This window comes from Neocloeon triangulifer, unplaced genomic scaffold (assembly GCF_031216515.1).
Source record: "Neocloeon triangulifer isolate White Clay Creek 2 clone unplaced genomic scaffold, ASM3121651v1 ptg000001l, whole genome shotgun sequence".
NCBI classification, from domain to species: Eukaryota; Metazoa; Arthropoda; class Insecta; order Ephemeroptera; family Baetidae; genus Neocloeon; species Neocloeon triangulifer.
In genome coordinates, this window is record NW_026775544.1 from 291,643 (window position 1) to 317,580 (window position 25,938).

The following is a 25,938-nucleotide window of genomic DNA, read 5'->3' on the forward strand; positions in this document are numbered from 1 at the left end:
CTCTGAAATAAACAATTTATTATTATTTTTTCCTTCTTCAAAAGAGCCTTTAAAGTATTTAAGCCAATAAATATGATATGAAGTAAAATAGTAAATTTATTTATTAACTTTTTGTTTTGTTTAATTCTTTTATTTTTAAATTAGCTTCTTGAGCTACTCGTACGCTGTAGAAAACAGCACGAGGTTTTATTTTCAACACTATTTTTAACGTGTAAGCAAAAGCGTGTATGGATTAACAACTCCTGAGCAGAATAGAAATCAATTAATCATCAATTGCTACGCTAAAATTGACACGATTCAGATTGGGATCACGCAGTGTCTCGGTCCATTTCTTGCTTTTTATTTTTATAGAAAGGAACATATTTCTGCTCATTCAACGTGACCAGCACAGAGGCCTCTGCGATGAAATATCATTAAAGGCGCTAAGAAGCCTCTCAATATTATCTCAAATAGAGTGTCGCCGCGGAGTAAATCTGCAGTGTCTTTTTCACCTACGTCCGAGCAGGGTCTCCGGTTCCAATCTTTGGATGAGAGAAAATTTTTAAATCGAGAGAAAGGGGTTTACTTTGAAAAAATCCACAATGGCTGGCAAGATTGAGCTGAAATTTGTGAAAATTTTCAATTCTTTTTTTTAAATACTTAGGGACGACCGAGTCTCAAGAAAACCTGGTTGAGAAAGGTGACCACCGGCAGTCAGTATGGTCACTGAATTTGCCACAGGACATTATTTTGTCCAACGTGGAGAAGCAGTTTCTATTATGCGTGGAAAGAGGAGATTGCGCCTCTGTTCGCAAGTAAGTTAATTTTTCGGAACTTTTTCTAATATATCGTCACAGTTATACAATGTCAAAAAATACTTTCATTTTTGATGATAAACTTTGTGATAGATCAATAAATACAATTTGCAATTAAACGGATCGAAAGGGAATAAAAATAAAAGTATTTACCAATTAAATATTTATTTATTATTTTGATGTCATTTTTATATTAGTTAAAACTATTTATAATTTTAAAATGTTCATATATTTTTTTTTTACAAAATTTACCTAAAAGCTTATTATTATCAAAACGAATTTGAATTTTTTATTTTCTTCGATGTTATTAAGGTCTTGCAAAAACTTTTTTTTAAAAATCCTATCATTTAAAGTAGCTAGAAAAACAGCATTAGAGATTAGAAATAAAAAAAATGAATAATACTTGATGGAAATTAATACTACATAATTAAGTATTTTTCAGCCAGATTTAAAAATTTGCGCTTTTATTAATTTGGATTAAATAAATTAAGTACTAATTTATTTTGTAATTGATTTAACTCTGCAGAATGATAGAAGAAAACGAGAGCAACAACGACTTTGACGTAAATTGCATGGACCCTTTGAATCGCTCAGCTTTAGTCTCGGCAATCGAGAACGAAAACATCGACCTTATCCACATTCTGCTGGAGAAGGGCATCAAAGTCAAGGTAAAAAAGCAAACAAAGAAAAGGCAGTGACAAAGAAAAACACACGCAGGACGCCCTGTTGCACGCGATTAAAGAAGAGTACGTGGAGGCGGTGGAGGTTCTTTTGCAGTGGGAGGAGGAGCACCACAAGCCTGGAGACCTTTACGTAAATTAATTTGATTGCTTGGCTCGCTTGCGTCGAATAAAAGAGGGCATTTCAGAGCTGGGAGGCGATGGACCGGTCGCAGTCCACGTTCACCCCAGACATCACGCCGCTCATGCTGGCGGCGCACTACAACAATTACGAGATCATCAAAATTCTGCTGGACCGCGGGGCGACGCTGCCCACGCCCCACGACGTGAGGTACAATTAGTCATGTCGGCGCGGTGAAAAAGCGGTGCAATTAATTTTTGCGACAGATGCGGATGCGACGACTGCGTGATTTCGAGCGAGCAGGACTCGCTGAGGCACTCGCAGGCGCGCATTAACGCGTACAAAGCCCTAACGAGCCCCTCGTTGATTGCCCTGTCGTCGAGGGACCCATTGTTGACCGCGTTCGAGCTGTCCAACGAGCTCGCCCGTCTCAGGAAGATGGAAAACGAATTCAGGGAGGAATACAATGTAGGCAGGATTTAAAATCCGTCCGCAGTGCCGAGGGCATAAATCATTCCGCGCGCTCTGACTGATTGCGGGCGAGTGGCTTCATAACTGAAATTTATGTGATATGCAACCGGCGCGCCTCGGCCGTCGCGCTAGTTGCATAGTCGTGTTACCCGCTTCATTTTTCACGCTTTGTTCTCTCGGCACCGCACGCTTTGAATGCATGAATTTTAAAATTTCTTTTTGTGTGCGCCTCCACGCGGTGGAGGAAGGCGGAAAATGCTGTCGAGATAATGTGATAGCAGCGCAGTTTATCAAAAAACAGTCTCGCAGATTTTGAATAATTTAAAATAATATTTTAATATTTTTTATAAATTTTTTTTTCTCAAAATTTAACTAGTAAAATATTAATTTATATTACTTTTTTATTCAGGAAATGCGACAAAATGTCCAAGCCTTTGCAGCTGCTCTGCTGGACCACAGCAGAACGTCTCGTGAACTGGATATTATTTTAAATCACAATCCTGAGGGTGAAGCGTGGGAACCTGGTGAAAGACGCTCTCTGGAGCGGCTAAAACTTGCAATCAAATACAGTCAAAAAAGCGTAAGAATTCAATTTTTTAAGGGAAATTTAACTTATATTTTATCTACTTTAAATATCAAGGATTAAATTAAGAGATGTGCTAATTTAATTTTGTTATGTTATTTTAACAAATTTCTAGTTCGTAGCACACCCGAACGTCCAGCAGTTGCTGGGTGCTATTTGGTACGATGGGCTGCCTGGTTTTCGACGAAAGGGCATGGTCAGGCAGTTGATTGAAGTGGCCCAGCTTGGTGCCATGTTTCCCGTTTACTGTTCGATTTACATGATGTCGCCAAACTCGGAAAAGGGTCAATTCTTGACGAAGCCTTTTGTGAAATTCATCTGCCACTCATCCTCCTACGCCTTCTTCCTCAGTGAGTTCAGACAAAGACACTTTTTCAATAAAAGAGACACGCAAACAATGGCGGCAAATAACTTGGTCCATTTGATCTCGGCAGCGCTGCTTTGTGCCGCTTCCCAGAGGATCGAGTTTCTGCTATTGGAGTGGTTCGGCAATGATTGGATGCAATCAATCCTCGCCGAGTGGAAGCGAAAGGAGCGCGGCTCCCTGCCTGGCTTAGTGGAGAGCGGATGCATGCTCTACGTCATGGGTAAATAGATCAGAGCGAGTATCGCTCGGCGGCGACACATTTGTTTTAACTTAACCTATCTCCGCGTGATTGCCCCACAGGAAATGTTTTCGCCGAGGTGCGTTCGTTATGGTGTGATGGGCTGCTTGATTACATCTCCGATTTGTGGAACTTTGTCGATCTCTTCAGCAATACATTTTACCTGACGTGGATGGGACTCAGATTCACTGCCGTTTTTGTCACTTGGGTGAGGCAGAATTATTATCATGCAAATATTTTTTATAAATTTTATATGATGTTAAGAAATTTAAATGAGAAAATCTAAAAAAGACATCGCAAAATATTAAAAATTCTTATTTTGCGTGAAAATATTCCCTTTTCAGCAATAAATAAATCTCAAACATCAAAATTTTAAAGCGGTTTAAAATTAATTAACATTACTTGCAAATTTAATCAGCAAACATCTCTTAAGTCAATTTAATCATTGCACCATTCCAACGTTTTAATGCAAATGAAAACGGCCATTTAGAGAGAATACTGGGACGGTTGGGATCCGTGGTACCCACGCGAAGAATGGCACCCTTTCGACCCGATGCTATTATCCGAGGGAATGTTCTCCGCTGCCATGATATTCAGGTAAACACCATTAAGCGATAGAATCATTAACTTTAATGAAACGAGTGCACGGCACGCCACTGTGTAGCTTCCTCAAGCTGGTGCACATATTCAGCGTGAACCCTCATTTGGGCCCGCTGCAAATCTCGCTTGGCAGAATGGTTATAGACATCATTAAGTTCTTCTTCATTTACATGCTCGTTCTGTTCGCCTTTGGATGCGGTAATAACAAATAATGATTTCATTAAAATTCCGAGACTGATTGACGTAAATAAAGGAATGAATCAACTGCTGTGGTATTACTCCGACCTCGATAAGCAGAAGTGCTACGCAAGGGATCCAGAAGTGTCCGACTGGGAAAATGAGGATAAGGCGTGCAGCACGTGGAGAAGATTTGCAAAGTTTTAAAAATAAAAGTTAAGTTTGCAAAAAATATAATTTTAAATTTCAGTATGTTCGAAACGTCTCAAACGCTTTTCTGGGCTGGTTTTGGATTGGTCGACTTGGTTGCCTTTGAACTAACGGGAATGAAAAGTTTCACACGTTTCTGGTCCCTTCTGATGTTCGGTTCTTACTCTGTGATAAATATCATTGTGCTGCTTAACATGCTCATTGCCATGATGTCCAACTCTTTCCAAATTATCTCTGTAAGAATTTGAAGTTAAAATTCTAGAAATGGTGTAAAAGTTGAAATCAGGAACGATCCGACGTGGAATGGAAATTCGCCAGAAGCAGACTTTGGATGAGCTATTTTGAGGACGGAGACATTCTGCCGTCGCCTTTCAATATGATGCCTAGTTTAGGAATGCTGAAAGATATTTTTGGCATTGGGGCGAAAATCAAGTCAAAATCAATCAAGGTATCTTAGATTTTCTTTAAATATTGAATCGATTAAAAATTTTGATTGTAGAAAAAATCGCAAGAAAAGGCGCAAGAGCGTCATGACATCGTGGTTCAGTTGCTGGTAAAACGTTACGTTGTGGCCGAGCAACAAAAGACATCTGACTTTGGAATCACCGAAGACGACGTGATGGAAATCAGACAGGACATCTCTACATTACGGTACGAGCTGGTCGATATTTTGCGCACCAACGGCATGAACACACCAAATCTGGACCCTAATGACAGCTCCAGTAAGTTTTTGCCTGACTCGCTTTGAATGAATCAAGTTGATATGTCTGCGTAATTAGTTGCTGGCAAGAAGGGAAAACAAAAGGAGAGGCGTTTGCTGAAAGATTTCCAGATAGGGTTCGTGGAGGGAGTGATTAATGAGGCGCTCACCGTGGAGAAGGCCCCGAAAGACATATTCGGCAAAATCGCCAAGGCCATTGGCAAACGTGGCGGAACTCAAAAGAGCACCTCATCCAGCAAGAAAGACAAGGACTGGAACAGCAAAGTGCGCCAAAGCATGATGAGGAGGAACCCAATCGGCAGCACTGCTGAACTTAAAGACCGTTTCAACTCTAAGCAGAGTTTGCGTCGATACATCTTGGAGCATGGAAGTGAAACCATGCACCAGATGGACGTCGGCAGATTGGCCGAGCTGAATCCTATACTGGAAACCGTGTCACCGGCCACCAGAGTGGCTTACGCGAAGTTCAAGATGCGCAAGATTAAATTCGAAGAGGTGGGATAAAAATTTAGTAAAATATGAAATTTAAATACATTTTCCTTCTCAGCAATTGAAGTTGCCAGAGGTGGGAGAAGTGGATGAAAAGGAGACGAAAAATACTGAAGCCCCGAAACCTGCCATGTCTTTGAAAAAGGCAGCAGCCTCATCGATAAAAGTTAATAAAAAATAAAAATAAAATAAAAATTAAACAAATTAATTTCAGAAGGAGCCAGCAGAGAAGCAAAGCGCGGCAGCCCCAACTATGGTGGCTACTGAAGCGAAAATTGAGACCCCGGCAAAGCCAGAGTCTCCGAAATCTGTAAAAGACAAACCAGCGCCGCCGCCACCTGCAGAAACACCCAAGGTTCCGGAACCAAAGGAGGCTCCCAAACCACCAGCACCAAAACCTGCTGAACCAAAGCCCGCAGAGCCAAAGCCGGAGCCAAAACCAATCCCATCTGGCAAATCAAAAGTTTCAGGCAAAGTCCTTGATGGATGGCTTTAAGGTGATTCTTCTACGGGGTTTTGGCCAAAACTAGAAATGCTGCAATGGATTTCAAATGATTCAGATTATAAAAGTTGAACTATTGTGTGTTAATGTTTCAAGTATAAAAATGATTTAGTTTCGCCCCATCGCTTCTTTACAAGGGGCCAAAGTAATGTCCGAAGGTCGAAAACGGGTAAAAATCCACGTTTTTCTACCTTCTTATGCTCGTAACTTTCCATTTTGCAAAGTGAACTATAATTTTCTAGATAGCTTTCGATTCGCAAGATGTTAAAGTATCCAAAAAAAGCAAAAAAAATATAACTCTTCTGTCATTTTATCGCCCTCAAAGAAATAGCATTTATAAATGGGCCATTAAAATTAAAAAAATTTGATTTCTCAGGAGGTGATAAAATGACAGAAGAGTTATAATTTTTTTGATTTTTTTGGATACTTTAACATCTTGCGAATCGAAAGCTATCTAGAAAATTATAGTTCACTTTGCAAAATGGAAAGTTACGAGCATAAGAAGGTAGAAAAACATGGATTTTTACCCGTTTTCGACCTTCGGACATTACTTTGGCCCCTTGTAAAGAAGCGATGGGGCGAAAATAAATCATTTTTATACGTGATACATTAACACGCAATAGTTCAACTTTTATAATCTGAATCATTTGAAATCCAGTGCAGCATTTCTAGTTTTGGCCAAAACCCCGTAGAAGAATCACCTTAATTTTAGAATTTTTTTTAACTTTTCGTTTTGTTGAATTTGATATTTTACTTCACAACTAAGCAACACCACGATTCCGTCTGCCTTACTTAAATAATATTTATGCAATTAAATAAAGGCCGTGATAAGAAAGTAAATAATGGTTTTGCAGTTTGAGCACAAAGCATTGAGTTATATTCATGACTATCATCACACAACATCCAAACACTAAAATATTTTAGTCTTAGCGAAAGGGTACATCGAATCAGAATTGATATGGTCTTGCTTTTCAAGTCCCGTTTCATGAGACATTTCACAAACACAGAGATTTTTGCATGGCAGTTTTTTTGCAACTAGAATCACAGAAGCGCGATAACCACAACAAAAAGCTGCTAAGCTGCACACCCTTCCTATAGTTTACGTGTTAGTAGGGTGCACCCACCCTTGTCACCCGGCGGCCAGTTTCGAATGAAGAAGTTTTTCACTCGAGGAGAGGCGCCAGCTGACCACAGTGTCACGCGTGGCCTTGAACAGGGTGTAGTAGTTTGTGAACAGCATCAATGTGAGGGACAAGGCGCGCCACCACTCGGAGCCCATGTGGGCCAGCAATCCCAGTTGAATGAACACCAGCAGCCCTTGCAGTAAAAGCAGGGTGCCATAGAGGAGGCCCGGGTTGTGGAAAACGGCCTGATCATTTTAGCTTGAGACTTTGAAATTCGAACTTAAAGGTACTCACATAAAACCGGAGGTGGGCGAGATTGGCTGGCTCGGCACACACAGTCTGCACACCCTCTGCTCTGTAAATTTCTCTCGAGTACTTCACCAATGATCCACTCGGCCAAACTGTTCCTTCGTGCCATCTGATAAAAAAAATTTAAAATAAATTATTTGAGTTATTGATATTGATTCTAATTAAGCATACATGTGCGTTGGCAAATGAGATCTGCAACCCTCCAACTTTGACCACTTTCCTAGGTGAAGAGCAGATCGATGCAACACATCCACATACCTAATACAGTTAGAATTGATTTTCAAAAAGAAATAATAATACTAAGTTTTAAAATTCAAAATTTTTGACAAATAAAACATTTTTAACATAGAAAAATAAATTCAAAATTTTAAGAAAACAGAAAACCTACTGCACAGGGAAGGTTTGTGCTGCAGCCATGGTAAAGCACCCAAGCCATACAAAGAGCAGGTGCTGTGTAGCCCAAACGAGATCGTAAGCCAACGAGCTCTGCAAATAATATTTTCAATTGAAATATCAGCCGAAAAGTAAAATACTAGTACCTGAGCAAAGCAACAAGGTATGAAAGCAGCATAATATGCGCTGAGAACAGAGTTGAAGAGGATATGTCTCATTCGAGCATTGAAATCGCCTTTCAGAGCATCTGCTTCAGCCCTGACTGTGGGTGCCGTAGATGGACACGAGTGAAAAGCCTCACCTAAAATTGGACTGTCATTAATGGAATTCAGAATAATTATATCATTTTGAAAGAATTGATATTATGCAAATATTTTTGTTTGTCTGACTTGAAATATAAATAGTAATAACTCAAAATAAAATCGATTTCTTGCCTTTTAGTTGGTCAGGCCCGTGATCCGTACTGCACAGGAACGGTCCAATGCGGAATCCAAACAATATTAAATAAACTGAGGCCCTAAATTTCAGCAATCATTAATAACCGTGAAATATATTAATATAATTTCACTTACGGATATCCTAAGTAGAGAATATTTACAACTTGACTTCCGTCCAGGATGAAAATTGCACAAATCAACAACACCACAGAGAGAATACCGAGAAGAGTCCATCTAAATAAAGTTAAATCAACAAATTTAATTTTTTATTCTTATATAAATAAATTAAAAATGGTACCTCAGGGCTTTATCAGCAACCTGCTGCAGAGATGTTGGTAATAAGGTCAGTACTATGATCTTTTTGAAGAGGCAGTAAACAAACTGCCGACTGAGCATGGCCCCGATAAATGCCACCAAGTATGGGTCAACCAGATAAAAATTCTGTGAATGTAACGGTCGTCAAGTAAATAACCTTTCATAAAGAGTTAATTTCATCCTCGATTATTATAGTACCATTGCATATTTTGAATTTGACATGGGAAGCCACCAAACTGAGCGGTAGAGGTGCAGAAACTGAAGTCCGCAGGACACAGAGGAAAACATGAACATCAGACATTCGTGGAATAATTCACCATCAACTGCAATGTCCGGCATGGGGATGTGCCTTTGAGATGGGCCCATGCCATCGAGGGCAGCAAGTCTGCAGAAATATGAAAAAATTAGTAAAATTATTAAATTAATTAATTTATAATGCCTGGACTTTTCATCACACGGAAGACTTGGAGGTCGGACAGGATGACTCCGATTGGCCAAATGTTTTCTTCCACCAGCCATTTTTTTCCAACTTCTTTTAAAGCAAATGAATGCTCTGCAATGAGAATAAAAAGTGAGATGTCGTTCAATAAATTATAATATAAACAACTCATATTATTTTTATTGAAGCAGAGGAGGAATGTGGTTGTTATTATTACTTACGAAAAATTTTCAAAATCAGTTCCTTGTCTCATCCACCTCAGATGGACTGGCGGTGCTCATTTCCAAAGAAAAAATGTGTGTAAGAGAAAGCCGAATGGTCTGAGGAATTTTAATAAATTTTAACACATGAGGGTTGAAAAATCAACAAGCGCTCACCAGTGCATGTATGTAATCGATTAGGCCGGGGACGAATTTGCGCAAGGCCTTTTGGTTTTCCTTTTATTTTGCGTCGGCCTGCACGATCCGCGATCACCTGTGTTTCCTTCCACGGCTCGCCAAGGAGATACCACTCGTGCGGGCACCATTCTGCAGTGACCACCATAACCGTATTGAATTCAACACAGAACTTCATGTTTTTTATGATCCGATGTGTTCAAAAGTAATTAAAACTAGAAAATATTTTAAAATAAAATGATGCTAAAATTAATTTAGTGGAGATGTTTGCAATTCTGCCAAAAATCTAATCTTAGCAACTCATGTTATGTTGGCCAATCTGACTAAACACTGCAGTAGTTGCCGCATCCCAACAACTCCTTTATTGGCCTGTAGAAAACACTGCAGTGTTTGATTTTTAGTATTTTTTTGTGAACGTTTTTCCATAATTTATCATGTCCTGGCAGGTAATATGATTGTCTTACCGTGCAGAATCGCTTCATTAGTGAATCGAGCTTGTTCGGCCGTAAAAGGGGGCGAAATCGGCCCGCGAATTTGCTTATCTCGGATCAACTTGTTTCGTCCATGGGAGAACGCGCATGTGTGGCATACATTCGCTAGCTGTCAATGCCGCAAATGCGCTCCTTCTCGCATTAATTATTCGGCACATAAATATTGCTAACGTGTGCAATCGGAAATCGGGCTTCGGGTCGCGAGGCGCGTCGACCCGGGTGCTTTGCATGCCACCCGCGAAAATGCCAACCCGCGCCAGCCGCTCGCCCGCCCCGTCTCTCTCGCCGACATTTCATTTGCATGATAATGTTGTCTCGGTTTGCCCCTCGACCCGTTCGTTGGGCTGATTGCTTTCACCTCGGAGGGTTGCCCGCAAAGTGGCTTTTTTAACTTGTTGATCGGCGAAACTACCTCAAACGGGCCGAGCGCAATTTTTTTCCTCGAGGAAATCTCCCCTCGATAAAGACGCTCCTGCATTCATGGCAGCTGGACAGCTGCCGCGAAACCCTTTTCCCATCGCTCTTGCACACGTAGCGGCACTAATTATTTCAAGAGAAATTGCAAAACCTTTCCTTAATTACGTTGAGTATACTTCTCTGCATCTTCCGCATTATTAAATTAATGTATTTTTTTTTTTAATTGAAATTAATTTTTTTCATCCAGCATATTTTTTAAATTTAATAACTTTTTACTTGGATTTATTTATGTGATGCGGATTGAGCAATGCAATTATTTCTTTTTCTCTGAAATCCTTATCTTGCCCCTGTCGTTATTATCTGCTCCGTTTTCAGAGTAAGCAAACTTACTGATAATTTCTTTTGTTTTAGAGCCCCAGCATGGACGAAAGCAATCCACGTACATTGTAAGTTGCACAACTGAATTTGAGTCCAATTGACAAAAAAATTTATTACTTAATTCATATTCAGTGAAAAAAATATATTGTAAAAACTAAAATTTTATGATTCTGCCCAAAATTAAACAAAATTAAAGCTGGTATATTTTATATTTTAGACTATATTGCTGTGTTTATCTATGTTTAATGTAATATCTAGATTATGGTTATTTTATTTTAATAGTTTAAGCCCCCATATAATATTTAAAAGAAAAAAATTAAAGCTCTTAATTTATTAGTATTTTTTATTTATTCCTCTCACAAGGGACAATTTTTTTGCTGAAACCTCACTTTTGAATTTTTCTTGGATATAATTATGTTTGTTGGTGTAAACTGAGCTAAAACTTGTGGTTTTCTTGACAGGTACGTGGGTAACCTTGATGCCAGCGTGTCTGAGGATCTCATTTGTGCTCTCTTCTCCCAGATCGGGTCCGTCAAAGGCTGCAAGATCATCAGAGAGGTAAAGTGTAATGTTAACACTTGTTTGGCTTTAGAAAGGTAATCTAATACTTGGCGCAAAGAGAGATGCTCTCATTAACTAGCTGATTTTGCTAAGAAAAAATATCAGCATTGCACAATTCAAAAGAATTAATCTCACAAACTTAAAAAAGTTTAAGGATGAAATTGGAATATTTTGACAAGTAAATGCAGAGCAAACCAGCAAAATTAGCAAGCTATCAAATCGATCGGAGTTTAATGCCAGGCATTATTAGTTCGAAAAAACTGACAATCTTCTTCTGCTTCCCAGCCGATATGACAAAAATAATGGAGCAAACCGAAAATAAATAAAAGCCGTGGAGGCGAGGCGTTTTCTTGGAAGACTGAAGCTAAACAACAGGTGTGTATCACTTTTCTCCTTGTATTTGCATGGACAAAATCTTTCAATGGAAACCAACAATAACAAAAACAGCAAAATACCAGCTAATTTTTTAATATTTGAGGAGGGCCCTGAGATAGTCTGTGTTCCACAGTTCGTTTCTTTGTTTAGAATGCAGATTCGTTTGTAATAATTTTTTTTAATATTCTCCCTTATTCAAAAAAGGTTAATAATTACATATATTCTTGTTGTATCCCACAGATCTGAAGATCATTTTGTAAGCCGGGGAGGCAGCCTTTGAATAAATGAATGCAGCAATAACTGATTAAAATTTTTTATTCCTTTAAAATGAAAGTTAAAGTACAAAGTTATTGCTGCATTAATCAGTGTACTCCCGATCATTAATTCCAAGAAAGGTACAAAATTTTCACTTCTATTGTTGGTCCAATTTCGTGTGAGGCTAAAAAGTAAAGCTCGGATTGGATGCCGGACAAAGCTGAATGGTAAATTCCTGTTTTTTTCTTATTCACACTACTTTATTTGTCATGGCAGTCTAATAAGGTTCAGCTGGTAAGCCAATTTTGCTTATTTTTTTATATTTCTTATTTTTTTCGTCCCATACGTAAAATATGATTTTGAACTCTCACTTTGTTAGAATTACAAGGAGAAAAGTGTACATATCTGCGTCGGCTAGAATTGGCCAGCGTTTGATCAAAGAACCTGGCCCCTTCTAGCTGGCTGTGCTTTATATTCATCTTCCTTTTCAATGTCTAGGTCATTCAGTCTCGGTTTTGCTCAGGCAAAGGAGACAAGCAAAAAAGCACCCTTGATCGTATTATATAGCAAACGCACAAGTGTTTTTCTCACTAATCTTGTTTCATTTTGCTCCTGTCAAGTTTGGTTTTTTCGATAAGCGGAGTTTTTCGCCTTTGTTTGCAGCTTGAGCTGAAATTTGAATTACTTCTACTGGGTGGCTCTGAAGGTCACCTTTTCTCACTAATACATCTCTGTCTTTTTCTTTACTCTTGATCGAATCCCGAGTACAAGCGAACTCGAGGTCTGAAATAACCGAATTAAAAAAAAACCCAAAGATTATAAAAAAAATTGTAAGTACAATTTTTGATATTATCTCTGCATAAGAAATAACACACCAACGCCTATTGGTACTTTTTTACATTTAAAAAAATATATTATATAATTTGAAAATGGTTCAGACTAACACACGAGTCACACGGTAGGTGAACTTTCATTTCCTTCTAATTTTGGTGTGCAATGTATTACACTTGGTGCAGAAAAGTCGAGTGAATTAATTTAGCTGTATTTATAATAATGCTCGTTGTCAAACACACTTTTTCTGAACTTCTTTTGTGATGAGCGCTGTGTGCAAATAAATAAAGAAGACGACAAAGTTTGAACCCTGCTGTTGTCAAGAGCAGACATCCCATTCGCTCCAGCAGGAAGTCAAATATCAAGCAGTTGTTTTAATTTGAAACGCGCTGTTTTTCTTTGAAGGAATATAATCGTCGAAATTACAAGGGCCTCGGAGCATTTCTCTCCATCTCACTCGCTTTGCTCGGCAATATTGTTTTTAGTGCCGCCGCCGCCGCTCCTCAGCACTCAACGGGTCCTGGCAATTTGAAATTAAATTCCTCTTCCCCTACCTTAAAGACTAATACCCCACGGGCCTTCTTCAGACACAATGGCCCGGCCATTGCTACGCGCATTTGCACCAATGCAATTTCATTAGCATTCTAATTCGCCCCGACGATGAATCCAACTCCCAGCTCGGAAATTTGTCGGATTGGCAAAAATTGAGATTTTCTCAGCTCTCTCGCTCCCTAGGTTTCTATGCTGAAAATTTTTTTCAGACTATTTTATTCTTTTAAAGTTGAAGATATTTTAAATATTTATTGATATTCGTAATTAAGTTGTAAAAATTATTTTTCAATTTATAATACCCAAAGAGGTCTTATTTTATTTTGAAATTATTAAAAGAGTTAAACAAAATTGTCGAGTTTTTATCAATTTTTGCAATAGGAAAAAAACTAAGAAAGCAAACTAGTGTTTTAATAAACAGAAGAGTGGCTTTTTAATCAAATAGAAAATTGTAAAACAGGCTCGTTAGTTCAATTTGCAGCATTTAGAGCGAAAGTCGGAACATTCAATTAACCACCCAGTGACATAAATGTTTGATCTAAATTTCCAAACAAACCAGCATATCAAGGAGACGCTGCGGTCCACACGTGATCAGACCGCGACTCAAAACGAGAGTTTCTCCTCAAATCGCGGCGACGGCGTCACCTGCTGCTCGCAGCAAAGCCGGTGCGCCCTTTTACTCGACTAATTTCCTTTTTTGATGACCGGCGGCTAGGAAATCGAGCCGGCCCGTATCATCTACATATATTTCGGTTGTCCAGCAGGATGTTCAACAGCTCGGCACACGATTATTTACACGGCCAGCACACAATGGAGCAAGTGTGGTTGATTCGATAAATCAATACAGGCCACATATATATCGTGTGCGGTTTTTGTTAAATGGTAATTTGCAAATTGATACACTGCAGGAACGAGCGAGGTGGTGCCGCAGCAAACAAGTGTTGCGCCAAATTTCATTCCGGCCCGAATTCCCCGTGGCCTCTCTTGTTAATTAATTGCTTTCTAATTATGCGCCGGCCGGTCAGATAAAAATGTGAATTACTTGCGAGCGCCCTTTTTCTTTCTCCTTATGACAGGAAGAAACTTTTGAGTGGAAAGCAAACCTACCTGCTTGGAAAAAAATGAAATCTGCCTTCGGGGAATCACTTGACGAGCAGCAGCAGGTACATTACTCGGCGAGCTAGGTGAAGGTGAAATCCAGAGATATCCTTTCGGATCGAGGTCATATTGTCTCATCTTCCTCTTCATGATTATTAAATTTAATAGCGGACACGGAATGCTGGCCGAGCACACACGTGCATGAGTCCGCTTTTCTCTCTTTCGTTCTCGTTGTTTACGCGCCGATGGAATTTGTTTATTGATGTCATTAAACGGGCGTGTGGACAAAAATACCAACTTTTTTTCATTGCGCTGGGGCAAACACGCAATTACATGTCGAATAGCCACCCGCTCGGTTTTGTTTAGCATTTCATGTTTGCGTTTGTTTTCCTTGGAAAATATCCCAGTGCTGATGAATGAATAAATAAATGATAACATTTAAATTCGCGTTGAGTCTCGCTTTTTTTTTTAATTAAACAATGACGCTCGCTTTATTTGCCCCTCTTTCTCTCACGGTGGGGGAATAAATGTCAAAAGACCTGTGGTCCTTTTTTGTTTGCTTAGTTGTGCAATTTAATCGCACAGCGACGCAGCATAACAATGTTTTCATGATCTTTAAAATTACGTTTGTACGCCCGCAAGCAAAGTTCAATGTACCGCTTGATTGACAGAGTTTTGTAATGCGTTTTGTGTCCAAGCAGAAGATGAAAAAAATATGCGGAGGTCACAATTTGTTCAACGCAGAACGGCTTTTGCTCTTTTGATATCAAGATAACAAAAAAAATCCCAATGATTATTTTTAATTTCACTTGATTTAAATTAGATCACAATCGTCCCAAGACAAATGACAAAATAATTTGTTACTTCTTTTGCTAGATTCTTTGAAATAGGTGCGAATTAAATTCAACTCATGGCGCTTAGGATGTTATTTTTCTTTTATTATACTTCAAACTCTGGGAAAGCGCTGCGTCTTTACGTATTAATGAACTTCAATGTCAATGGCATCAGTGAAAAGGGAACAACTTTCCTTGTTGCAATGGTGCGCGCATAAATTGGTCTTGCGGATGCGTTTGAGTAGAGTAACCGCAGGATTATAAATATCATGATGAGATTGTCACATACCTTTCCCACGATACATTCCAGTTCCAAATGCCTCATGCAATTAATTCCTACAACAATCAAATTTCACTAGACTAGATATAGAAGTGCAAAATATATATATTATATTTTTTTCTTCTAAATTCAATAATTTTGTTTAGTATTAAAACAATTCTTGATTATTTGAAGTTTTTTTAGTATTAAAATTAGTCTTGAAATATATGCCATTTGAAGCAAACAATAATTTTTGAAGAATAAGTGCGAAAAAAATTAAATTTAATTGTCTCAAATTCTTATCAACTTAATTCTAGTTTCCTATTTAGCGCTATTTATAGACGTATTTATTATTATTATTATTGTTTATTCTTCACAAATCCAGTCATGGAAAAGAAAATTACAAAATGTGAAGAAATGCAACACCTATAAGCTAATTATCACTTCTACAGAAACAAATAAAAATGTATTTAATGCTCAAAAAATATTATTAGCGTTTTGTGTAAGCTTTTTAACGTTTGTAAAACAAAACAAAAAATTAGAAAAAACGATTTAATAAATGAAATATTATGATCAACCAACCTAATCAATTATTGAGATAATTTGAATGTCCAAAAAAGGGAATAATTTAATTAAATGGGATAAGTTTGTATTTCGCGTCCCTTTAATTTTTTTTAGAAATTGCAAATTTGGAACGCTATCTAGATAAGGCACCATAGGTAATTGGTGTGATTGTGGTCTGAGCGAGGGGGAGCTATTTTCGCATGGCGCCAATTTCGCCCACCGCCTCTCTCAAAAAGTTTGTGGCCAGAGAAAGGCGATAATATCACGCCTTTTTCGTCTCTCTCGCTTGGGCAGACACCGCGTGCACACCGGCAATATTTTACGATCAATCGTGGCGTTTAATCTCAATGCAATAATTATCATTATTACTTTTCCCTGACCCTGAAAGATTTTATTGTGCCGTGTGTGCTGGTAACAGGTAGGAAGGAAGGAGGCGCACAGGTGAAAGCAGCCGGAGAGGTGCGGCGGCGAACGATGATGATGATGCTGCTGCTGCTGCCTCTCACAAATTCTTTTTATGTTAGGCCACCTTTTTCATGGCTTACTTTTTTCATTTGCTGCCGCCGTTGCTGTTCGTTAAAAGAATGGAAGGCTAAGACAGACACACGGGCGCATAACTCAATTTACTTTTTCGCTCCTCGGCTTCTGCTGCATGCCGCGCGGCTTTTAGGGATGCGGTAATGAAGACTTTTCTCGTATTTCATCTTTTAAAAAATTCATTTACCATAAAAAGAGCCAAGCAAGAAAAAATGAGCGCCGCCGGTACCGCAAAAAAAGCAAAAGCTTTTCCTTCTCTTGGCACGTGTGGATATGAAACAAACAAACAAACTGCGCGGTAATAAGTTTCCTGCATGAGGTTCTTTTTTACGCCTCGTATAAAATCTCGACTCCAAATGTATTCAAACTGAGGGAAAAGAAACACAACGAATCACTTGTGGAGCTGCAATTTATTGGTCCGTGTTTGTTCCACACTAAGTAATAATAAGCGCTGGATTATTTTGAGAGAGAGAGAAAGATCGCAATCGGCTTTTGCTACGTACAAAGTGTGCAAAGCACAAACAGTGTGTGCTCGTTCAATCACTGATGCTATCTCCTCGCAGAAGATTTCTTTTCATCCTCCGCAGGGGTTTGGGAAAGAAATCCCCGATTATCGCCGTACAAGTTCCATAAGACTTATTTTCTCACACACAAATATTTGCGGAATCCATCACGCTCGGATTATTTGCCTGCCGCTTTCCACCGAATGATAATCGGCCGCGCAGAAGTAGCATGTCTAATTATGGCGAGCGGTGCTCATCTCCGGCCGGGCTGACTCTCGGATGCGATAAATATTTCATTAGGCATCCCTAATGTGGACCACGGAACGATTTCATCATCGCCTACCTGCTGCCTGCCGGAGACGCGCGCTCATAATAAACGTGAGGTGTCTTAGTGACCTCCTTCCGGACGGCCCTCCTCGATGATTGCTAGCCGTGAGACATTCATAGTCAACAATAAATTGGACAGGCCTGCCCAGATACATATCTCGTTCGCATACTCGAGACTCCTTTTTTCTACCACAGGGCCTGAACATTGTGTAAACTGTTTTCCTCGGACCAAGTTTTCTTTATAAATATAATTGGTCGCAGTGAAAACTGCTGGACTGACACGCGCGCAAAACAATCTCTTTAGTCATAAACTAATAAAACATACACAGCATCTTGTACCACGAATTCCAAACAGTTTAATAGAGGAGATGGAGGCTGTTTTTATTTTATGCTCTATCAAAATATAGTTGTACACTTGGGCGCTCGAGTTGCGTTTATTGTTTGCAGTGCTTCTACCAAAACGAATTAATTGGATTACGGTTGAAGGATTCGCACGGTCCGCAAATAGCTTTATAATCGAGAAACCAAGCCAACTCCGTGAAATTAATAAATAAATAAAATTTATTGTTTTTTCTGTGAATTCAATTGAAGTGCAAAATAAAAAAAAAAATAAAAAATAATGTAAAAACTGCTATCATCAATTTACAGCTAAATTAATCTTCTATGATTCTAAAGACTTTATTTTATAACCACTAAAATTTCTTCAATTAAATTTTACTTAATTCATAAATGGCCTAATTTAAGTTTCTAAAAATTCATTTATTATCCATATCAAATTTTAACTAAGTTTTATCTTTCCTAAATTTCATTTCTTCTCGTTGAATATATCAGTTTGAAATTATGAATATTGCTAATAAATATATATTAACAAGGAACAAATTTTAAGTTCTTCAGTGAAATGAGCGTTAGTCATAATAATAAAATATATACCCATCAATACCCATCTTTCGAATGAGCGCAATGTTCCATATCATTAAAGCAATAAAATTTATGTAAGGAAGCGTGAAGTATTTCATAAAATCAGGCCATAAATTAATATTTTGTTTGCAACATGAAATGAAAGGCAACACACATAACTTCCCTTTTAATGATTTTGATCGTCTGCAAATCGTGAGCAAACATTGCGAGAGTAATCAAATTTTCGCCGCGTTTATGGACGTGTGATTCACGGCCGTATCAAATTTTATTTTGGGCAATCTAGCGAAATGAGCCAATATTTCTTTCTTCCGTTCATCTCTCGTCGTGATTTACGCATCCCAACAAAAATGACTCAATAACCGAAGCATCGTTCAAATTGGAATAAAGGATTAGAAAGCAGCAGTGCGTTTTTATTTTGTCGGGCTGCAGATAAAGCGCGAGACCGTTTTGTTGTTGTTGGTTCGCTGGCTGCGTTACCTGCGATGATCTCGTTTAATTTTCGCTATTTCATAACAGCGTCTGCCGTCCCTGCAGCCCAGGCCAGATGCGCGCACGGTACACATTTTTGCCAACGACGTGCACGACTTTTCCCACGCCGCGCGGCAAATTACTTTTTATTGCAAGCAATTTTACTTTTAAGCCTCTCGGTAAAGTTTCATCGCGCGCCGCTTGTCTCTCGTGATTTTTTCCATCCGCACACGCCGGGCGACGCAGTCTGCAGGGCTCCCGGAATAATGAAGTCTCAACTTTTTGCGCATACGTGTAGCAAGAAACTTTTAATTTCACAAAACATGTCTCGGACTTTTCGCGTATACACGTAGTACCTTTTAACTCCACGCCCGAAATTATGAAAAACTACCGGCGCTCGTCTCTCTCTCGTCCAAGGCTTATGCATTTAGAAATCTAGGTAACCACACATAAATATTTAAATTACGCCGGCCGGCAACAAAGAGCCCTCACTAAATTTGTTTTAAAAATTTATTGCCCGACATAAACTGCATGAGCAACGAGCGAGTGTGAAGATGAATTAGTACGGAGAGAGTTAATAATCCTTTCGGAGAGAGGCTATAAAAATTTGACACTCGCCTGAAAATAACAGGGTCAATGTCGACAGTAATTTGAACAACATTAAACGTTTTCCAAGTGATCACACCCGGCTGAAGAGCCGAAATTACAGAATAAACACACCGGCGGCGGCGAGAAGAGAGAGAGATAGATAAAAGTTCGGTGCTGCCGCGCGGCTGCGAAGTCATTAGCCGTAACAATGAACTTTTGAAAAAGTCCACAATTTCATCAACAGCATCAGCAGCCCTAGTTTGTGGGAACAAAAATGAAAGAGGCAAGAGTGCTGCAACGAGAATTGCTCCGCTCGTGCGCATACAATGAATCGCAATAATGGCAGAAGGAGATAGCAATTAGGGTAATGACGTGCAGTCTGCAAAATTTGCAAATCTCCGTCGTGTTCGGCAAATGTGGACTGCATGCATGCATGAGATGGAGTAAAGTGGAGTTGGAATTGTCAATGAGGTTTCTCTTATCACTTCAGTTTGCTCACTTCAATAGGCTGTTGAACTAAAAAAAAGAGAGTATATTATAAATTTACATGTGTTAAGAGTGAATGAATTGTGTAACGCAAAAAGCAAAACCCTTTGCGATTGAATACAAAATGAAGTTAGCAAAATTTAATTCAAAGTAGAGCAAATTTATTTATTTAATTAATCACTAATCTAAAAAAAAAAAATTATTTTTTACGAGTAAAAAGAAAACAGTGTTATTTATATTATTAATAAATTGATTGCTATATTAATTGATTGTTTTTACTTCAACAATAAAAAAAAAACACACAAAATCCAACGAGGAAAAGTTGAATTTTAAATTCAAATCACCATGCTTTATTAATATTTACCAGCAACTTTAATATTGCATAATTGATGTAAAACCATTTTTTTTTTAATTACAAGTAAAATAAACGTAATAAACAATAATAATAACGCGATTGCCAACTTTTTTTTCTTTAATCAAAAGCAAATTACATCAATTTAGGGACAAATTGATGTAATGGAAAAATAAAAGAGAAAAAATTTGACTAGCAATCAATCAGTACATTAAAAAATAAACCGATTAGCCGATACATTACACGTCATAAAATTTGTTTAACATGTATTTAAATCAATACGATTTGATTAACTCGTTCAAATATTTCAAATAAAACCTTGCTGATGTTGCATAACTTTTTATCTACAGAATCAACCGTTTGTTTTTATTTGAAGTAAAGCGGAAATGTCTGAAAAATTGGAGCAAACTTCCGCTGCGCAAAAATTACCGATTGTGAGAGACGAGACACACAAAGTATAAATTGAGCAAGTGCAAAAATAATGGTATGCAGTCATCGTGTCCGAAAAAATCTGCATTCAATCAATTCTCGCCCGTCAGCACAGCGGCTCCGTTCTCACTCTCTTGCAACAGCAATCCTGAAAACTCATTTCAATTTCTGTTGTCGGCTCGTCGTCTCTCTCTCTCTCTCTCGGCTCGAATGTTATTTTTCGTGATGGGAACAGACAGCGCGCGAGTGAGTCGGGCCGGGGAATTGTGCATCAGGAAGGTCCCCTGTGAGCTTTTATCGAGAGTCTTATGGAAATACGACGACCGGCTCCGGCAGCGAAACGTGATTTTTTGCTGCAGAAAACCTGTTTCCCGATGCCAAAGCATGCAGATTCGCACAAGTATGCCACGCCGATTTCACACACGCTTGTTGTGCATCTTCCGACCCTCACACGCATTCCTCACCGAGAAAGCATTTGCATTTATTTCCTTTTCTATAATCGTCTCTAAAATCGGCTCTTTCCTGTTGGCGAAAAACGGAGCATGGATTATAACCAAAGTGCTTTTGTTTTTTGGCAGTACTGCACGTCCTTTGTTTATTGTATACATTTGAATCTATGTTCGCTCGGCAAAATCGTCCATTATTCCGCTCGCTTTTCCTCGACGACCGCAGAATCAGCGAGCCGTGTGATAATAATTACGACCCATCCGTTTTTTCGAGCGAGCCTCATTAAAAACTAGGCATAGTCGTTTCGAAGATGCAGAAATGCGTATAATAATTGAAGATTTTCTCTCGCCCTCTACGCATGCCAATTTTCTGTTTTCACGCGCTCCTAATTACCTTCAGAGTGCATCATTTAATTTCATTCGGGTCGACTTTGATGTGTTCTTTTCACCGAAACAAATAGACTATGCCCTGCTGGTCGGGAAATGTATTTCAAATATTTCAATTATAATTTTTACGAGAAGAGCAGCAAAAGTGGCACACACTGCCGGAATCGTGTGCTTTTCAAAATTTGCGTCAGTGAGTCAATAAAAAAGTACCTTATTGAATTCGAGTCGTAAATTATCTTTTGCAAGCGGAGAGGAATGCCGCAACTTTTATATTAAAATTCGGTCGCGGTGCTCTGTGCGTTTCGCAACTCTGACCCCAAATAAAATCGCGTTGAAATTGTGCAAAAAAGTCAAGCAGGAAAGCTATAAAACGGCAAATAAAACGATGGCGAAGGTAATTTGCCATGCATGATTGTATCTTCCTTTGTCGTGTCGCCTCGGCTTTGTTCATCGGCTGCAAACAAACGGCGAACGTGACCAAAGAAAGTTCCGATAAGCGCTGGGATAATCGCCGGCTCATTTGAATATAATATGTCACAGAGCAACAAGAGTAGAGATTTAGAGAAAGTGCAAATATCCGCCTTTAAAAAATAAAAAAAAATTATAATCAGTAATGATCTCTTGCGGTGTAATTAGATGATTTTATCCAGACAGAGAGCGATTAGAATTCGGATGCACTTTCTTCCTCTTCGGCGGCGCTACATGTGCTAATTGCGGAGAGGAGGCGTCGTTTGCCATGCAAATTTGTGAAACTTGGTCAAATTGGTCCCTTCCCCGGCACTCTCTTGTCCCTTTGCCACTTGTCTCTCTCTTGTATGCAAATGGGAATTGTCAACATGTCATCTGCATATTAAATATTGTTTCTGAATAAAATTCGACGGACCGCATGTAGGCCACGTAGAGGAGCGCGCGCGCTCTCAGCCAGGGGTCACGAGAAGAGAAACACACCTGATGTCACCGATTTGAGCTAGGTGTTAAGTGGCCATATTGGAGATATGTGGTACACCCGGCGCATTCTTCTCGGCGTATGGGCGAGAAGAATGACTCAAGGGCATTTTCTTCTCGGCAAAGACCGTCGTCCACGTTGATTGGACCGCGTTTCTCCTCCGCCGGATTGTATGCGAATATCAATAATGGAGCAGAGCCATTTTCGCCGCACAAAGTGTATTGGCCCCTTCCGATTGATTTTCTTTCAAAAGTGACCGAAAATTACTTTCAGAATCATTTTATCGATACTATTCTTCTTCACACTTCCCCATTGAATAATTTACAACCAAAAAAAGTTAAAAAAAATAATTTGCAAATACGTCATTTGTTAAAAAAAAAATTAAATTTTTGCGGTGCCACTCAAATTATAGAAATGTTTAAGTAGCTTTTATTATTATTCTTTATGTGTACACATTGTTACAAAATACACCGTTTACACTCGCAATTGTTGAAAACAAATTGCTTATAAATTATAAAAATATTTAAAAAAAAAACTGAATCCACAATGATGTGATTTAATTTGTAATAAATTTTATAACAATTAATATGGTTTGAAGAAGTTGACAGTCAAGGAGATGATCATGGAAATGAAGATATCGGGCTTTTTCAATTAATATGGTTCTGTGCTTGACTAAGGAATTTTTACTTTCAATTAAATAATATTTCAAATTATTATTATTGTTTATTTGTCCACATTCAATTTTTAAATTATTATTCTTATTTATTTGTCCACATTGTTACGATTAATTGTTTACATTCAATTGTTTAAAACAATTTTTTAAGACAAAACGGCATCATCAGTAGCAAAATTTTGCTAAAACCTCCGAGATTAAATAAAATTCATTAAATTTATTTTCTCGCAAGTGGACAAAATCTCAATCCATTAAATTATGAAATCATATTATCATTAGTTTTCAATGTTTTCTGCAAATAATAAAGTATTAAATTTTTATATTTTTTTTTTAAACGCACAAAATTTATGAACTTAAATTATAGTCTATAATTTGGCTAATACCTCTCCAAATTTAGTTACACAACTAATCACCAAAATTATCTTGATTTCGCTGTAAATGCAAATCGCACTTGAGAAAGTTTATTGCACATTATTATGGTCATCGAAGTCAATTGCTGTTTCGTAAAAGTACTTGCAAAATTATTTTACCACTTATTTCCACGTAATTGCAGAGTCGCAGAAGTGATGTGCCAATTTGGTATAATAAAAATGTACGCATTGATTATTGAGTTTACGGAGGAAAGAATAAAGTTTGTCGGGAATATAAATTTACTGCAACACGATTTGATGTTAATTTAATTATCAACAAACTCCAATAAAATAGTTTAACCAACTGTGGATGCAGAAGTTGCTGATTAATAGTTTCACTACAAGCAAATTGATCTAATTCCACTTTCGCAAATTGCTCTGAAAGTGCATTTGGCTCGCGATATATAGTGCTGATAACTCGCATTCGCACAATTCCCCGTGCAGGCAATTAAAGGAGTGTGACTGAATTGATTAGAAGAGCGCAGTAGTGCACCAACTTTATCTGCCAGCGTCTCTCTCATTGCGATGAAAGTGTTTGTGGAGCGCAGCACATTGCGTCGCCGTTTCGCCGTCTGGTGAAAAGGGAAAAACTCGCACCTGCCTGCGATTCAGCGGCACTCGAAATAAATGTTGATTCAGTCAGAGGAATCGATCTTCTCGCTAGCACAGAGAGGAAGAGTGTGATATAGAAAAGTTTTAGAAAGTTAATTACCTCTCGGACAAAGAGCGGCCTGAAGAAGCAGCAGGCACATTAATCACTTGTCAAAATATTCCAAATATTTGAAATGCTCCGCCGCGAGCGGAGCAAAATCTCTTTCTCTGCGCCGCAGGTTTTAGATTTTTAGTGCTTAAAAAAACAGAGCGAGGCAATTAAACTTTCCTCGAAAGCAAAAGTTTTTGCTCCCCGCTTCTTTAAATTAATAAAAGAAAAAATGCTCTTTGGCCTCTCTTTTCTAATCTGCCGGACTTGCATAATATTTAATTCCAACCCTCTTTGTGTGTTGCAGGTAAGCCTGAAAGCCCCCGTTCTCCCCTGAGCGTCGGAGGAGCGGGTCGTGTTGTTGCGGGTATTAATCCAATTTGGCGCGGCATGTGCATCATCATGCTCGATGTGCTAATGCCCCCGTACACTCTGCGGGCGCGATGAAGGATGCGGAATTCATAAATCCGGCGCTTAACTCTCTAGCGTTGTCTTTATTCGCGCCGTCACATTAATATTGTCCCACTCGGTGGATTCTTTGGGGCGCGGCCGCCTGCTCATAAATAGTAATAACTGCAGTAATTTATTACTGCATGAACTACTCGGACGGGAGGCAGGCGCGCTCCAGCTAACTAATTTGCTTCCCATTCTCACAGTTCATGTAATCTGCTAAAAGGAGAGCGCACCGGAGAAGAACGCCGTCTGCGATGGCTTTATTTCAATTAGCAGCTCCGACTGCAAATGTAGATCGGAGAACATCATTACCTTAATTCCGACTTGCATGCAGCCGCAGCCAATTTATTGTAAAGAGCGGTGCGTGCGGCGCCGGCCGAACACACACACACATCCACCGACCATTAGGGAGAAATCCAAGGATAACCAACACTTTCCCTAGAAGCGCGGAAAATCCATTTGTCAGTTTTTGTTCTTGAAATTGAAAAGCGTCAGTTTCTTTTCAAAGCACCTTTCATCGCCGGGCGGTTGGTTTTTTTGAAAGGAGACGCATTATCATGAAAAGACTGCACAAACATTTTCACTTTTAATGTTAAAATGTGAAAGAATCGCACATAGTTTTAGATAAGGACCTCGTGTAAATTTCTTGGGACCATTTCCACGCGTTTACAAACAATTCATCTGCTTTCGTACCTCAACAACTCTAAGTAATGAAAGTGTTGAAAAATTCAGTTTAAGTAAATTGCATTTAAATTTTAAGTATAAACGCACGCAAAGCTTTTCTGAGAACAAAATCAAGTTTTTTTTTTAAATTTTTTCTAATCTAACAATAAGTAAGTATAGTAAGTATAGTTTTTTTTTCAATATTTTTGCATTAATAATAAATTAAATTTTAAATTTTGTCCTCATATTATTAGATCAATATTTTTATTGTTTGATTAAAAATGGGCTATTCTTCAATTTCTTAATTCTGCTGATTTGGGTGTAAAAAAATCGTTCTATAATAAATTATGATATTGCGGCTAAGTAAACTACTACTAAAGTTCATGAACTGGAACTAATTTGATAAGTTTATTGCTGAAATGAAATATTAAATAATTTTAGAAAATTATATTTCCATCTTAAATTGAAATTGAGTTCACGTTAAAAATAGTTTGTCTTTTCACATTCAGATTATTCATAATATTTAATATTAAATTTTGTTGCAAAAATATGCTTGCTATGTTCTATGTTCACGTAAGGTAATTTTGCTTGATTTTAAAAAGGAATGCGTGAAGAAAATTCAAGAAAATTCCATATTTAAATTTCTTTAACATTATCTTCTGTATTATCTTAAACT

The 25,938-nt window shown here is 38.4% G+C and overlaps 3 protein-coding genes across 8 annotated transcripts in view; 2 read left to right on the forward strand and 1 right to left on the reverse strand.

The window, feature by feature from the left end:
* The first annotated feature begins 486 nt into the window (after positions 1–486).
* On the forward strand, positions 487–6,783 carry LOC132199040 (transient receptor potential protein-like). The gene is made up of 19 exons (XM_059623422.1): positions 487–588; positions 644–794; positions 1,321–1,462; positions 1,512–1,607; positions 1,663–1,805; positions 1,862–2,063; positions 2,476–2,646; positions 2,765–2,999; positions 3,084–3,236; positions 3,317–3,462; positions 3,745–3,851; positions 3,919–4,052; positions 4,108–4,231; positions 4,282–4,477; positions 4,528–4,689; positions 4,741–4,963; positions 5,021–5,457; positions 5,510–5,617; positions 5,666–6,783. Exons 1-19 carry the CDS (start codon positions 582–584, stop codon positions 5,945–5,947), a joined length of 3,219 nt encoding a protein of 1,072 aa, XP_059479405.1. The 5' UTR covers positions 487–581; the 3' UTR covers positions 5,948–6,783.
* Positions 6,561–9,952, reverse strand: LOC132199049 (transmembrane protein 39A). Of its 2 annotated transcripts, none has more exons than XM_059623443.1 (13): positions 9,830–9,952; positions 9,348–9,497; positions 9,192–9,290; positions 8,977–9,084; positions 8,730–8,916; positions 8,515–8,657; positions 8,352–8,450; positions 8,214–8,296; positions 7,926–8,080; positions 7,775–7,872; positions 7,558–7,644; positions 7,372–7,495; positions 6,561–7,322 (listed from the first exon to the last, which is right to left on the reverse strand). In XM_059623443.1, the coding sequence occupies exons 3-13, from the start codon at positions 9,221–9,223 to the stop codon at positions 7,083–7,085; spliced, it is 1,356 nt and encodes a 451-aa protein (XP_059479426.1). In that variant the 5' UTR covers positions 9,224–9,290; positions 9,348–9,497; positions 9,830–9,952; the 3' UTR covers positions 6,561–7,082. The 2 variants fall into 2 exon arrangements, with proteins under 2 accessions (XP_059479426.1, XP_059479417.1); XM_059623434.1 differs by having other exon boundaries at positions 6,563–7,322; positions 8,971–9,084; positions 9,830–9,951.
* LOC132199062 (nucleolysin TIAR-like) overlaps positions 9,698–25,938 on the forward strand; it is a 112,146-nt gene continuing 95,905 nt past the window's right edge. For all 5 annotated transcript variants that reach the window (XM_059623453.1, XM_059623502.1, XM_059623461.1 and 2 more), the window contains exons 1-3: positions 9,698–9,811; positions 10,685–10,719; positions 11,113–11,209. In XM_059623453.1, coding sequence (XP_059479436.1) covers positions 9,800–9,811; positions 10,685–10,719; positions 11,113–11,209 — 144 coding nt within the window. In that variant the 5' untranslated portion in view covers positions 9,698–9,799. The remainder of the gene's footprint in view (positions 9,812–10,684; positions 10,720–11,112; positions 11,210–25,938) is intronic.